Below are 13,794 nucleotides of genomic sequence, written 5' to 3' on the forward strand. Positions count from 1 at the left end.
AGCCTCTATCCATGGCCTCTTTCTCTGGCAGGTACTCTTGCATACACTCTCTCCAGCCCAACCATCTACTTGCACACACTCGGCCCCGGATGGACACAACACAAGTGCTGCGAAAGTGGACTATTGTCTGCCTGTTTTTGCTTGCGGAGAGTGGATATCATCTCACTCTTAATGGCAAGCGATCCCCATTAACGTACGGCAGAGAAACGCGGACTCTGTCCAGAGAGCCTCTCAACAAATGACTAAACAACAGATGGGCTCACTGCCTGCCTCGCTCTCTTACCATTCTGTACTCAGTACTACCTGCCAGACAATGCTTGTCATCTGCTCCGAGGGATGCTGGTGGAGATTGCGGGTAGCACCTGTGAAATGTCAGTCACCGGCCGCAGCACTTTGGATGTCACCACTGACCCATTTCTATTGAGAGCCCTGTCTGTATGCCAGAGGGAGGGAGAAAGGAAGGGTGTCCAGACTGCCAATACCCCACTGGTATCAGAGGGTGGAGGTGTTATAGAGGGTTGTTGTATGCAATGTATGCATTGTATCCTCTGGTCAAGCTAATATTTTTGACAAAAATAAGTCATTGGTTATTTCTTATAGATTATAGATAAGAATGCCATTTGTGTGGCAAGGTTGTATATACTTTCCCATTTCTTTGATAATGTGGAGGTCAAAAAGCTACAATTTTGGCAACTCTTACTCAAAGTAAAAGTAAGGTCAAATCACAGTTACTCTACAGTACACAGAAGTAAGACTCCTTTGTGTGTAGTCAGCACAGCCCCATTGATCAAACCGCGGCACCCACCTCCTTCTGGTGGTACTTGATGGCCAGCTTGAGCTTGGCCAGGTCTCGGCACTCCCGTGGGTCCAGCTCCTCGCTGTGGTCGTCGCGGTGGTTGAGGATGATCTCCAGCTCGCGCGAGCTGCGTGCCTGGTCCAGCAGGTCCTTGGCGAAGAGCTTGCACTGGTGCGAGAGCTCCTCGTACTCCTGCCGGAACTCGTTCTCCACCTTGCTGAGCTCCTTAAGCTCCCATCCCAGGCGGAAGGCGGTGAGGATGGGATCCTCGCTGGAGAGCGCGATGAGCGACGGCGACGCCAGAGTCTTGTAGATGTTGAGGCGCGAGCGCGAGTGGCGCAGGCTGTCCACCTCCGAGCTGGACACGCACTCCACACAGTCGCAGCGGATCTGGTGCGGCCGCGGCACCGTCACCTTGCGCTGCACAAGCAGCTTGATGATCTCGTAGTTGTTGGTGTGCGCCGCCAGCATGATGGGTGTGATGTCCGGCGTGAACTCGGAGAACTGCGTGTCCATCATCATGGAGGGCACCTGGGCAGGGGAGAGGGGAGGAGGAGAAGAGGGTGGGTTGGACGTCAGTGGTGTCAGAATATGGTTACAGGTAATGGAGGCATGGTGAGACAACACAACAACACACTGATTGGATGTATGCAACACACAAAAAAATCCCATCCTATCAAAAACAGGTACAGTAGGAGGAGAATAACCCTACATACTTCGAATGGTTTTCCGCACAGAAAGGCTGCATGGAGCACTACCAAGCAGCACTTCCTTTTGGTGTCCGAATCAAATAATAGTGAACAATGTCGGGCACATATGTGCTTTGATGTCAGCAAAATGTGGTAGGCTTCCGCCAATCCTTTTCAGACTGCCTTTCTGCTCACTTCAAGAGATGGAATTTCTCCACGGTGTGAGATTCATATCACTGATCGAAAACAAAACTGCAGACTCAACTTAATGCACATAGATTTTATCAAATCATCAGAAACCCTTACGATTTATAGTGCTCCGTTTGGAAGGGATTTTGTCATAAATTCCAGCGCTGCCTGGGTGTTTTGGCATGGCCTGACACCATTAATCTTATTTAGAAGCTTAGTTACACGCATGAGCCATCCCACTGCAGCTCACCATTCAAACGTCTATCTGAACTGAACGCAACTCACTTTCTGCAGTGTCACTTCTCCGAGCTCTGTGGGACATATTTTGGGTGAATAACAATTGGAGTGAGAGGGAGGGCAGAGATGTTATTCAGGAACAGATATGAGTCTATGATCGAGGCAACCTCAGAGGAAGAGAAGCAGGTTTGAAGACAAACATGCATGCAAACAAGAGGCTAATACTAATGGACAAGGTTAAATTAGATAAGTAATGTCTGTTCATCGTGGAAGTGACATGGAAAGAGGTGGAATACGGAGAATAATAGGATGTCATTCAGTTTCATCACAATGCCAGGCATCCTCTACTTTCTCTCTTCCATAATCAACCTTGAGTCGCTCTGCTCAGTGTAGGTTTTTGAACGTTCTAAGTTCCGCAACAATTGAAGGTTCTAAAAATTCTATGTTGAATTCAATGAACCCAGATATTCTTTAGAATGTTCATTTCTCAACATTCCCGTCACACCGGTGTGACGGTACTCCTTTAAGGGTTAATACACTGACTGCACACATTGTAACACGCACACATCACAAGTCAAGCCGAGCAGCACATTCTTGCATGTGTGATGGCAACAGTATAAAATGTGCATTTTTTTTTTCTTCCCTGCGCCACTTCAAAGCAGACAAAAGTCTGAGCTGCGTGTCTGCCGCCTCGCTCTCTCCCTCACTCGCCGAATGAGGAAGTCTGCCACAGGCGTCTCACATCTCCGAGAGACGGAAAGTAAAAAGGGGAAGGGCGGAGTGTACAGTAGCAGAGAGGGCAGGGGAAAAAAATAATTGATTAGAGCAGACCTCTGCAGTCGATGCTTGCTGTTTCGCTCGTGCACACATTAAAGGCCCAGTACTGACCCTAGCCGCTCAGGAGCATGGGGGACTGTATTCAGGAGGACTGACGGAGCCCAAATCACATCAGGTGTACAGAGGCCAGCATTACCATCAATCTCATGAATATGAGAAAAAAAGAAATGTCAGCTGAGCTGTTTATCGGAGTGTGGAAGCAAGCTGGGTGTTGGTGTTATAGGATGAGAAAATGTTGGAGCACTGAGAAGGGCCTCTTGAGATTGACCTTAGATGCTGTGACTGACGACAGCTAATTTGCTGACATCTCAAAAATAAAATGAGATGGCGAAATTGCTAAATGAATTTGATAGGGCCCGCTAGGCCTCATTTTGAGTTCTCCTGGATGTGCGGAGGCTTAGAGATAGACGTGCCTTCTTCCCAAGTTTCACTTTTCTGTTCTTTTGAAGATTATCACTTCAAACCTGATTAACAAAGCTTCATGTTAAATCACAGACTATAGTCAGCAATGGCATCATCCATCAGACATCCCTTTAGGAGCTTATGCCTTTCTAAACTCTCGATACACACTAACACAGTCAGTTAAATCAAATGACAACACAGCATCAGCTGAGTGCTGCAAGAGTAAGATTTGTAGAGCACTTGGCCCTGTCCGTTTAGTAAGCATTCAGACATAAGGGCCATAGTTGGCTTTCTGCCAAATTGCATACAAGGTCCCTTGCAGTTGAAGTTATAATTGTCAGCCTGACTTTTTGAACCTTGTGTATATACATATGGCAACACTATGGCAGTAATTTCAAAGATAGGTAAAATGTGAGCAATCGTCTACTCTAGTCTGAAACAACGTAGTCAACTGTCACATGACCCTGAATGGTGATTCATTTTTTACACTGCATTTCCAGCACAGGCAGATTAACATGTACCTGATGGATGAAGTACAATTATTGTGAATAATGAACCCATCTTCTGGCGTCACCAGCATCTGATTAGAATGGGGGAAGGCGGACGCTAATGGGCAACATTAGCGAGTTGAATAGCATTGAGTCACCTGCCTAAAGCATGGTGCAATATCCTCCAATCAGCACTCTATTACGGAGGCAACCTTTAATCTTTACACCTTTCAGTTTCATACATTTCATTATAATTGATACATATACAAACTGCAGATTACACTAAAAAATAAATTGATTTTTTTTGGTTGACCAAATTATGTTGAGTTATTTGTTTTCATTTACAATTCATATCAATCTAACACATGTGAATTATTTATGTGTGACAACTCTGATTAAGATTCAGCATTCAAATGATCCATTCACAGCACGGCCCCATTGCCAGGCTAGCCCTGTGTCCTGTATGTGGATATCTGAGAACTGGTCTAAGACACAACACAAGCCCCTCTCACACCTCTTTAATACTTCTCTCTTCCCTTCTGATAATCTGGGATCCATTTTCAATGTGCATCAATGTCCCTGTGGCAATAGTTATTCATCCAAACACTCAGTTCAGCTTGAACCACTGACACACTGGAGATTGTTTTTCTCTGGTTTGAGTTGGGATGAGGGCTTTTCTATGTAGTGAATAGCAGTGTTTTGTGCCTGGTGACGTGTGCAAGTGTGCTGTATAAGGGGATTTGAAGATGTTAGTATTTGCAGAGAAAGGTCCGGATGTTCTGCAATTAGTGAGAAAACTGGGGGAATGGCGCTTAATGCAGTTGGTTTTTGTGAGCCATTCTTCTGCCAATTCCCATAATGGTTCATGAGCCTTTGTGAGTATAATCATGTTCTCTGTGTGCAGTTAGTGGTTCCAAAAAACTGCAAACAACCATTAAAAATGATAATTTCATGCCTCCAGCAAACCAGCAAACCAATTCATACATACACTGATGTTTTTGGCAGACTTAAGGAGCATAGAGACAATATACACACAAATACGGCCATACATACACAAACAAACACACTCACATTTTCTGTACAAAGCATGAAAAAGCTGACCTACGCAGAGACATACAGACATACGGAGCGTACCAGGCACACTCTTAAAACAAACGTGTTGAAAATAACACAACTTGTGTTGTTTATTTACACATCTCTATGTCCAGATAGAGACAACACAGTTTGTGTTGTTTCTAACACATTCATTTCAAGAGTGAATATGCATAATTGGCCACATGTGCACAAAAACACACTTGTACACATACCTCCTCCGGTGTGGAGGAGGTATGTGTACAAGTGTGTTTTTGTGCACATGTGGCCAATTATGGCCACATGTGCAATATTATAATAGTGTAATATTATACTTACATATACACGACCCCCACCCCTACACACACACACACAGACACACGTATATATCGGACGTACAGTATATGTCCTACCTGTTTCTCGCCGCTGGGCCGCCGGTAGGAGAGCAGCAGCTCGACGGCGCCGACCACCTCCTTGCGTATGGCGTAGAGGAGTGCGTCGCCCACGTGCACGCCGTGGCTCAGCAGCAGCTCCATCACCTCCAGGTTCTCGTTCTCGATGGCGATGAGCAGCGCGCTGCGCCCCAGAGGGTCCAGGCAGTTGACGTTGATGTTGTAGTAGATCTCGGCCTCCTCCAGCGCGTGCTTGACGCCGGCGTAGTCACCCTTCTCCACCGCCGTCAGGTAGGCGCGCTCGGCCGGCGACAGCTCGGCCTCGGCGCGCACAATCTGTAGCGGGATGCGGTCGCGGTACGGCGAGTAGCTCGCCTTCTTGTAGTACAGCTGCGCCATGGGGTTCATGGTGAGGCCGTTGTGGTCTGAGCGGTCTCACAGGGCTCTGGAGAGGGCAGGCAGAAACACAGACATTGACCAGGGGAAGGAGTTTTAGAAAGAGAGAGAAGGACAGAGAGATATAGAACTTTCTTTTGGGCTTTCAGGATTTCGGATAACCCTTAGTTACACTGCGTAATGTTCTATGGAATGTTTTCCATAATGTAATGTTCTTTACACTCATACACGTTCCTACATGTTACTGCCTAAAAGCCTAACCCTACATTTCACCTCATTCTGTAACAAAATACATTAATGTAATACATACAGTACGTTTTTTTGTATATTGATTATTAATTATGAAGTGTATTGTAGCTAAACTCAGGCATATATAAATGTCACGAAATGGAACCCATCCTGTTAGAACATATGTACTGTAGCCACACTGGCAGAGAGGCTGGAGAATGTGCTCTACTTTGCCTTTGATTATTCCACCCACAGATGTTAGTGGCACACTGGGCTAAAATGGTTTTCTGTTGCGTAGGCTACCTGACACTGGGATCTAGGCTACAGTCCGTGCCTCAGCCCTCTATCTCTGATTATTGCGGGCTCTCTCTGATTTGAGGCAAAAATATGCTTAGGGGTAGAATGTGGATAAAGACATTGTGGTCAACATGGCAACAGTGGATGTGTTGGCAACACAAGCAAAACCATTATGTTTAGACTGTCACAGAGGTCAGTTATTGCTGTTAATGGGTGCTGGAGGGAAGCTAGAATTAGGCATAGTGTGGTTTATACAATCATGTGCCAGTTAGGTGAGAAATACATTTTTCAATTAATTTCATAATAGGAACTGTCATGTTTTGGCACACATGAAACATTGTCTGTTGTGTGCTGTATGTAATATTGTATAGGCTTGTGAGGTTTAGCTGACCTTGTGTGAACCTTCTGCCTTAGATCAATGCATATTAGATTAATCAATTGTAATTCATGCCTGAGAGATCATTAGGAATGGTTCTTCTGGCCCTGAAACATAAGTTGAGAATTTTGCTTTTGTTTGCTGTTACAGAAGAAAAGAGCATTCTCACAAATTAAATATTGAGCTTGTTCCTGAGACACATTCAGCGAAAGAATTGTTCTGCTCATGCTGTTGAGCGGATTGAATAGCTGATTTTCAGGCACATAGATGAGAACGAGACAGCGGTAGCTTAAAGAGGACAAACAAAATAAATAATCATTCTGTTATTATGAAACATCTGAAGCCCTGAAACCGCATGGCTACATCAGCTGGTCCTAATTAGTGAGACTCTGCTTGCCACTAGTTTAACAGCATTCCTCTCCAGAGAATTGAAATTATGTTTTTCCCCCTGTCAGTCTATTTTAGTTTGTGTACAAAACAGGATGAACTGTTCCTCACAAAGAGGGAGAAAACACTCAGTTGTCCCATCACTCGTTGTCTATGGGACATAGTAGATACAGTGTATAACCTTCTAGACATTTTTGGCCCACCCTGGCATTTTTCTTCAATCTGCCCTTTCTGATGCTTCTCCAGAAGGCTGAATTAATCAGACGTGTAAACGCTTGGTGGAGATCTCCCTTTGATCTCTGCGAGCGAGCGAACACCCCAACCCCCACTCCTGGCTTCACTCAATTCCCTTCCCAAGATACTAACACACAGGGAAGCAATGGGTGACTGATCTAGTGGTCCCCATGGGCAACACCCCCCACCCTCACATAAACAAACATACATAAACACACAGATGCACCCACACACACACACACACACACACACACACACACACACACACACACACACACACACACACACACACACACACACACACACACACACACACACACACACACACACACACACACACACACAACTCATTACAGTCCCTCACACAGAGGGAACCAGAATGCCTCTGCAGGGCTACCTCCTGGCTTCTCAGTTGGTTCTGCAAAGAAAAGGAAAGATAAAGAGACAGAGAGAGGAAGAGAGAATAAGAGAGAGAGAGAGAGAGAGAGAGATAGAAGGAGAGATGGAGGTGCATCCATATTCATGCTGCAGTGCTGCCATCAAAATGGGGGCCTGCAGGTGAGCCCATGCAGACCCCCACCAAGCCCTTTTTCTCCCTAACAGCTTCAAAGAGCAGGGGGAGAGAGAGACTCACAGACACAGAGGGAAGAGGACAGAGACAGACACAGAGAGAACCATTAAGGAGGAGTTGGAGGATGGGGTTGGGGAGGTGACTTGCTGGTACCCATGGGCATGAGAGAGTGGAGGGGGGGGGGCTGCCTTGATGGACTTGAGATGCGGAGTGAGTCAGTTGGCCCCTGCAGTGAGTTAAACATGAAGAGAAACGGGGAAACCGACACTGGCGTCGACCCACCATCCCACCACTACGCACAGCTCTGTGTAAGCCTTTAGGCCAGTCATGGCCGTAAGCTGTCCTCTTCTGCCTCTTGTCAAACTCCCCGTGGCGTGGCCTTGAGCCTGGTCAAACCTGGGGTCCTGCCACGCACATCTCCATCCTGACTTTATTTGCAGGGGATTAACCCCTCAACCCCACACGTCCTCAGGCCCATTATGAGTGCGCTGCCGTCACACGTCCATCCTCAGGATGAACCCTTTTTTTTTTAACGAGGAGCAACTTCCCTATAGGAGGGCATCATTACTGATAAGCTCACATAGCCCGTCATTGCTGTGGCCAATAATACAATCACTTGAGGCCTAGTAATTCATGGCTAAGTGCTGTACAATAGAGTTGGAGCACACAAATCATTCCGGAAGCTTTCTCGGGAGAATATGGGGAAATCAATAAATGAATGCAATAATGGCAGCACCAACACAAAAACAAAAGGCCTCAGAAAATCAGCCAAACATTAACTATGAAAGACAGCTTCTGTCAAGGTCCACACACACACACACACACACAAAGTGAAATTGAGGTCAGAGAGAAGACAACTGTTTGCTACATTGATTCCACCTTGCGGTTTCTAATAAACCACACACACACACACACACACAAACCCCTTGGGGATCAATAAAGTATCTATTTATCTATCTATCTATCTATCTATCTACACACACACACACACACACACACACACACACACACACACACGTACCCCAATCTGTCATCTCATCCCCACGTTCGTTTTATTCGTTTTATAAATATTTACACCTTAGATATGGACATAGTACACAGTAGCATATTTTCTTGTTTTTCCAACCCTTAAAAAGAAATCATTCACAAAACTCGAACACTGCTTATTTATAAAATGTGTACTGGTAAGCAGCCATTGTCATGATATATTGTATTTTGCATGTTTCACCCTGCCATGTCCAAACCTATGATTTGTGTCGGGAGCGGGAATGAGAGCCTTAGCAGCGAAAACCATTACATACTCATTTGTATTTCACCCGATTAGTCACTGACTGGCCGGTATACACTTGTGCACCATTAAACAAGACGAGGTCCTGAATTATTCACTAAAAAAAGCACCCCTCGGAGGGAAGGTTCATTTCTTCCACATTCTGACAGAGGCAACATTTCACCCTTATTGGCAGCGGTCTCACTGGGGACAGAACACTGCTTTAGTCTCACTATTACGCCTGGTTTTAGCAGCAACAGACACAACCTCCTTGTCAGATCCTCTTTGCTTTGAAGGGACTATTTATTCATGCCCGTCTCTATGCCAGGAGGAGGTGAAGATGGGTAGGCCAGATGCTTTTGCTTTTGAGTTCTGTTGGTGCTGATGTTGGCTGAGCTGGTTGCCTCAATGACAGAGGTCCCAGACTTGGTCTGGGGATGTTGTGTGAGCAGCAGTGTTCATCAGTGCATGTTTTATTCAGAGTATTTGTAGCCCTGAACTAACACCTGTGCTCATCTGAAAGCCTCTGCTACAAATGAGCACCACTGTAAATGCACGTAGCCTCTCCAGGCACTCACCCACACACACACACACACACACACACACACACACACACACACACACACACACACACACACACACACACTCACTCATTAACACACACACACTCACTAACACACACACACAATGCATATGGGCCTGCAGACCAGGCACACAAACATTCATAGAAACTCGCACACAATGCTTTCATCCTGTTGCGCTGACCTATACACCATACACCTACTTAGACACCGTTACCCACACACACAAATATCACACACACACACACACACACACACACACACACACACACACACACACACACACACACACACACACACACGCCTACACTTATGCAAAATATACAATCCCGCGACTTAAACAGTCTCAGTACAATCAAATTGTCACTACAAAACAGCAGAAACCGCATACAAGTACAAATCAACATCCTGTGCGTCTGGCCAGCCTGAACCTGGTTAGTTAAATGCCCACTGTAAATAGCAGACATGCTGTAGCTGCAAGCATTCAGGTATTTATTGATTAGATTAGCTCTTTGCTTGTGTGCGGCTTGTCATTAGGCTGACCAAATGGCTGAAGATGCACAGCAAGCCTTTTTGCTGCTAGTAGTAACAGCGCTAGCACACACAAACTAAAGGCTTAGTCTTAGAGGTTTCATCTGGCAGGGCTTGCTGTTCAGTGCAATTTCTATACTGCTAAATACAGTATACTGTATGTGAAACTTCAGTAGGTGGCCAAAGACGATTAAACCCTATCAACAAACAAAACATTGAGGAGGTTGCATTCAGATATTTAGTTGTTCACTTGTTTATATGGCTTGTTAAACCAAAAGGCAATAAAAGTGAAGGATGCCTTTTTTATCCCATTATTAACATCATCTAGGCATTTAAAATACTGAGGGAACGCTTATCAATCCGCACTGTAATGCGATGCAGTAAAAATAGAACGCTGGCATCATCTGGCATGTCCAGGAGCGAGCGTGTGAGCGTTGCGATGCAGGGAAACGGTTAACATCACTGTTTCAAAGTACTTCTCTGGGCAGTAGCGGGCGGGCGTGCAGGCTCCACACTCATGGTACAGTGAGTGGGCTGCACATGGGTGCTGTATGCATCTCAACAAGGCAAAAAGCAATGGATGTGTTTATTATTGCTATTATTATTTCTTCTCTCTTTTTAAAAAAAAAAAAAAAAACAGTGAAGAAGCCTGCAATGAGTTCGGCTGGCTCTTGCTCCTGGCCTTGGGCTAAGCTCCAGGAGCAGTTTGCAACATTGGGAGGTAAAAGGGATGCAAGGAAAGAGAGACAGAATGATAGAGTTGGAGAGGGAGGAAGAGAGAGAGATTGAGAGGGAGGAAAAGAGTTAGAGAGAGAAAGAGAAAAGGTACAAGAGAGAGATGATCTAGGCCACGGACACGGTTTCTGTTTTGTTCTTTGCTTGTACTGCTGGCAGGAACAACAGGCGCCCCATTGATTAGCTTGCAGAAGAATCGAGAGACATTTGTTGGGGGGCAGGGAGGGGGAGAAGGTGAAGAAGGGCCAGATGCATATTTAAGATCCCACTTGCCCCCCTTCCCACCTCCAACCAACACCACCATCACCACCATCTCTCCGCAGTTACAGTTTTTTACAATCACTTTGCTACTATTTTCAGAACCTTGATGTCATTTTTCAAAACTCTAGACACAAAACTCAAAACGGTTATCACTTGTAACACAGGCTGTCTAATGTTCAAAACATTGCATTGTGCATTAACATCTTGCATTTGCACAATCATTGGTTCAAAAAACTAATTTACTGTGAAATACCATTGAAACATAACTATAGATCACCCACACACAAGCAACCGATAGTTTCACTGTGTCATTTTTCGTACAGAGAGAGGGGAAATTTTAATAATTTTTTCGTACAATCATTAAATATTGTAGAACAAAATAGGTGATACATGTTTCATCATGGTACTACATGTACAGTAAATACTTCTCTGTAAAAGTACTGCAGTAGTAGAGAGAATACTACAGATACAGTGACTGAATACATTAAGGGATGCTCTAGAAAATTGTTTGGAACGCACGTTGCCGTCGCTGGTAGAAAGTAGGACCATTCGTTCATTGCATCTTTGCGGGGAGGTTGTGCCAGAACTACACACTGGGCATTGCTCTAACAGTAACTCGTTTTGAGGTGTATGGCTCCAGCACACGCCAGTCTTAAGTGCCATCCCTTCTACTAAGCACCGCGGCGCTACCGAGTCTGATTTATGTCCAGTGGACGAGGGTGCACACGAAAGCTGACGTGGTTCTCTCCTCCATCCCAGTTCTCTCCTGGGTCTCCCTCTTGTATGGCAGGCAAGGCCAAGATCACAGCAGCAGTTTAGCTTGACCACTGTTTTCCCCGGTATTTGTTGTTTTGGGTTAACTAGCTAGTTGTGTTTACAGCCACCACTACTGTGTCTCCTGTTTCATATTTGTATTTGTTTACTTATTTTGCTTTGCCCCTGTCGGTCACCGGTCCAGCCGGCCAGTGTCAATTTCGCAGTTCAGTAGCGGCGTCTCTGGTTGAGACGTGGGCTGCGAAGTTTACAATTACCTTCTTTATTTCTACTCTTCCCCTGTTTATTACATTTTGCTCATTTTATTTCTTTGGCTTGAGTGTTGATCCTAGGAATGGTTGTTAGCGCCATCTGTCAATGTTATGTTGTGTGAGTAACCTACTGTAGTATTCTGCCCTTAGTTTGCAGTGTGAACATGCCCTAGTGGCTGAGTGTAGCCTCAAACTCATTTACTCATACAGTATAAGCTTGTTCGCCGTGTGATTTATCACATTGGTGCATTAGTGTGCAAGTGTACTGTGTGATCACGTATGGTTGAGTGTTTGCCAGAGGTACTCTAGCAGTGTTACGATAGCTTTCCCGGGATTGGCACCTTGCCTCATGTATGTTTCCTTATGTTGTTTGTTTCTTTTCTTTTGTGTTACAGTATCTCATCCATGTTTTGTACCCTTGCCTCTGTTACAAATTTAAGTCACCAAGAAACGCAGACATAAATAAAATATTTATTGATCGTAACAGCCTTCTTGTTTGCATCCATTTACTTGGATAGCCTCAGAAGTACTAGGTAGCTGTCACCAGTGTTTAGTGTAGGCCTACTTCTACTTATCGTAAGTGTGTAGATCTTGTGTACTGGGGCCTAGCCCTGGTTACACTATGAAATAGAAAATAAAAGACAGCAATTACAAGGGTCTGCATCTATACAGTGCAGTACTGTCAATACTGTAAATAGTCTGAAAAGGTGGTACAGTATTTGGAACCATAGACACGGTCTCCGATGAAGCATTGTAAATATTAGGGTACGTCCATGGATATTGTAGTCTAACTGGTTCATGCTCCACGCTAATTGGTGACAATGAATCTCGTTACAGTATCTTGAAACTTTCGTGATTTGCAGTAAACATGGGCAATTGTTTGTCTGCTTCCATACAACTATGCATTAAGAGTAATGCAACAGTTACTTATCATTTTGAGCAGTTGTATCAATTGATAGTTAGATCATTGTAAGGAAATGAATAGACACTCATTTGAAATGTAATGTGTGAATTGCCTTTTGAAATAGTAGTACTTTGATGTTGTGTCATATTGAACAGGTGATTTTTGTTGAATGAACAAATTATCTAAGTTTTATGTGTATTTTATCCAAGCAATTGAGAAAAGGGTTAGAGTTTTGAAAAATGTGCATTTTGATCATTGGTTGTGAGTTGTGTGTCTAGAGTTTTGAAAAATGACATCATGGTTTTGAAAATAGTAGCAAAGTGATTGTAAAAAACTGTATTTATTTTTCTCTTTCCTTGTAAATCATGGCAAGCTGATATCAATAATGCAGGAAAGCTTTGGTTGTGGTTTTAAATTTATTGCTATGAAATGCAATCACCAGTACTTCTTCTCATTATCCCATGAGAAAACAGAAGATACATTTCCAGTTAGAAGTGACTAATCAAAATTGCCTTGTCAATAACAAGGTGTGTGTCTGTGTGTGTGTGTGTGTGTGTGTGTTCATTTCTCTCGATGAAACCAATTGGTCACTAAGAAACAGAATGTGATAGTGGAGTAACTGGCACTAGGCTCCACATCAGAGAGACCCAGGTGGAACACAAACATACAGTATGTATGTAACTTACTGCTCAGTGACCTGAGAGAATAAACAGCAGAATCGCTTAAAGGGTCCCCAAGGAGTTTTGAACTTTCAAAGGCACAGACACAGATAAGAGTACAGGTGGGAAGTTAACAGAACATAGCTCTGGCTGTTCACTGTGAATAGAACCGAATAGCAACTCGTCTCCTTTTAACCAGCGTGTACTATCATCTGAGTGTTTATCTCTGTAAAGAGTGAAA

At 44.4% G+C, this 13,794-nt stretch overlaps 1 protein-coding gene across 1 annotated transcript in view; it reads right to left on the bottom strand.

Annotated features, from left to right (window-relative positions):
- Positions 1 to 13,794, bottom strand: part of trpc5a (transient receptor potential cation channel, subfamily C, member 5a) — a 35,658-nt gene that overhangs the window by 18,202 nt on the left and 3,662 nt on the right. The window contains exons 2-3 of the mRNA XM_042093654.1: positions 5,123 to 5,546; positions 806 to 1,327 (exon numbers count right to left, since the gene is read on the bottom strand). Of these exons, the coding sequence (XP_041949588.1) occupies positions 806 to 1,327; positions 5,123 to 5,509 (909 nt within the window). The 5' untranslated portion in view covers positions 5,510 to 5,546. The remainder of the gene's footprint in view (positions 1 to 805; positions 1,328 to 5,122; positions 5,547 to 13,794) is intronic.

Source organism: Alosa sapidissima, chromosome 5 (assembly GCF_018492685.1).
Source record: "Alosa sapidissima isolate fAloSap1 chromosome 5, fAloSap1.pri, whole genome shotgun sequence".
NCBI lineage: Eukaryota > Metazoa > Chordata > Actinopteri > Clupeiformes > Clupeidae > Alosa > Alosa sapidissima.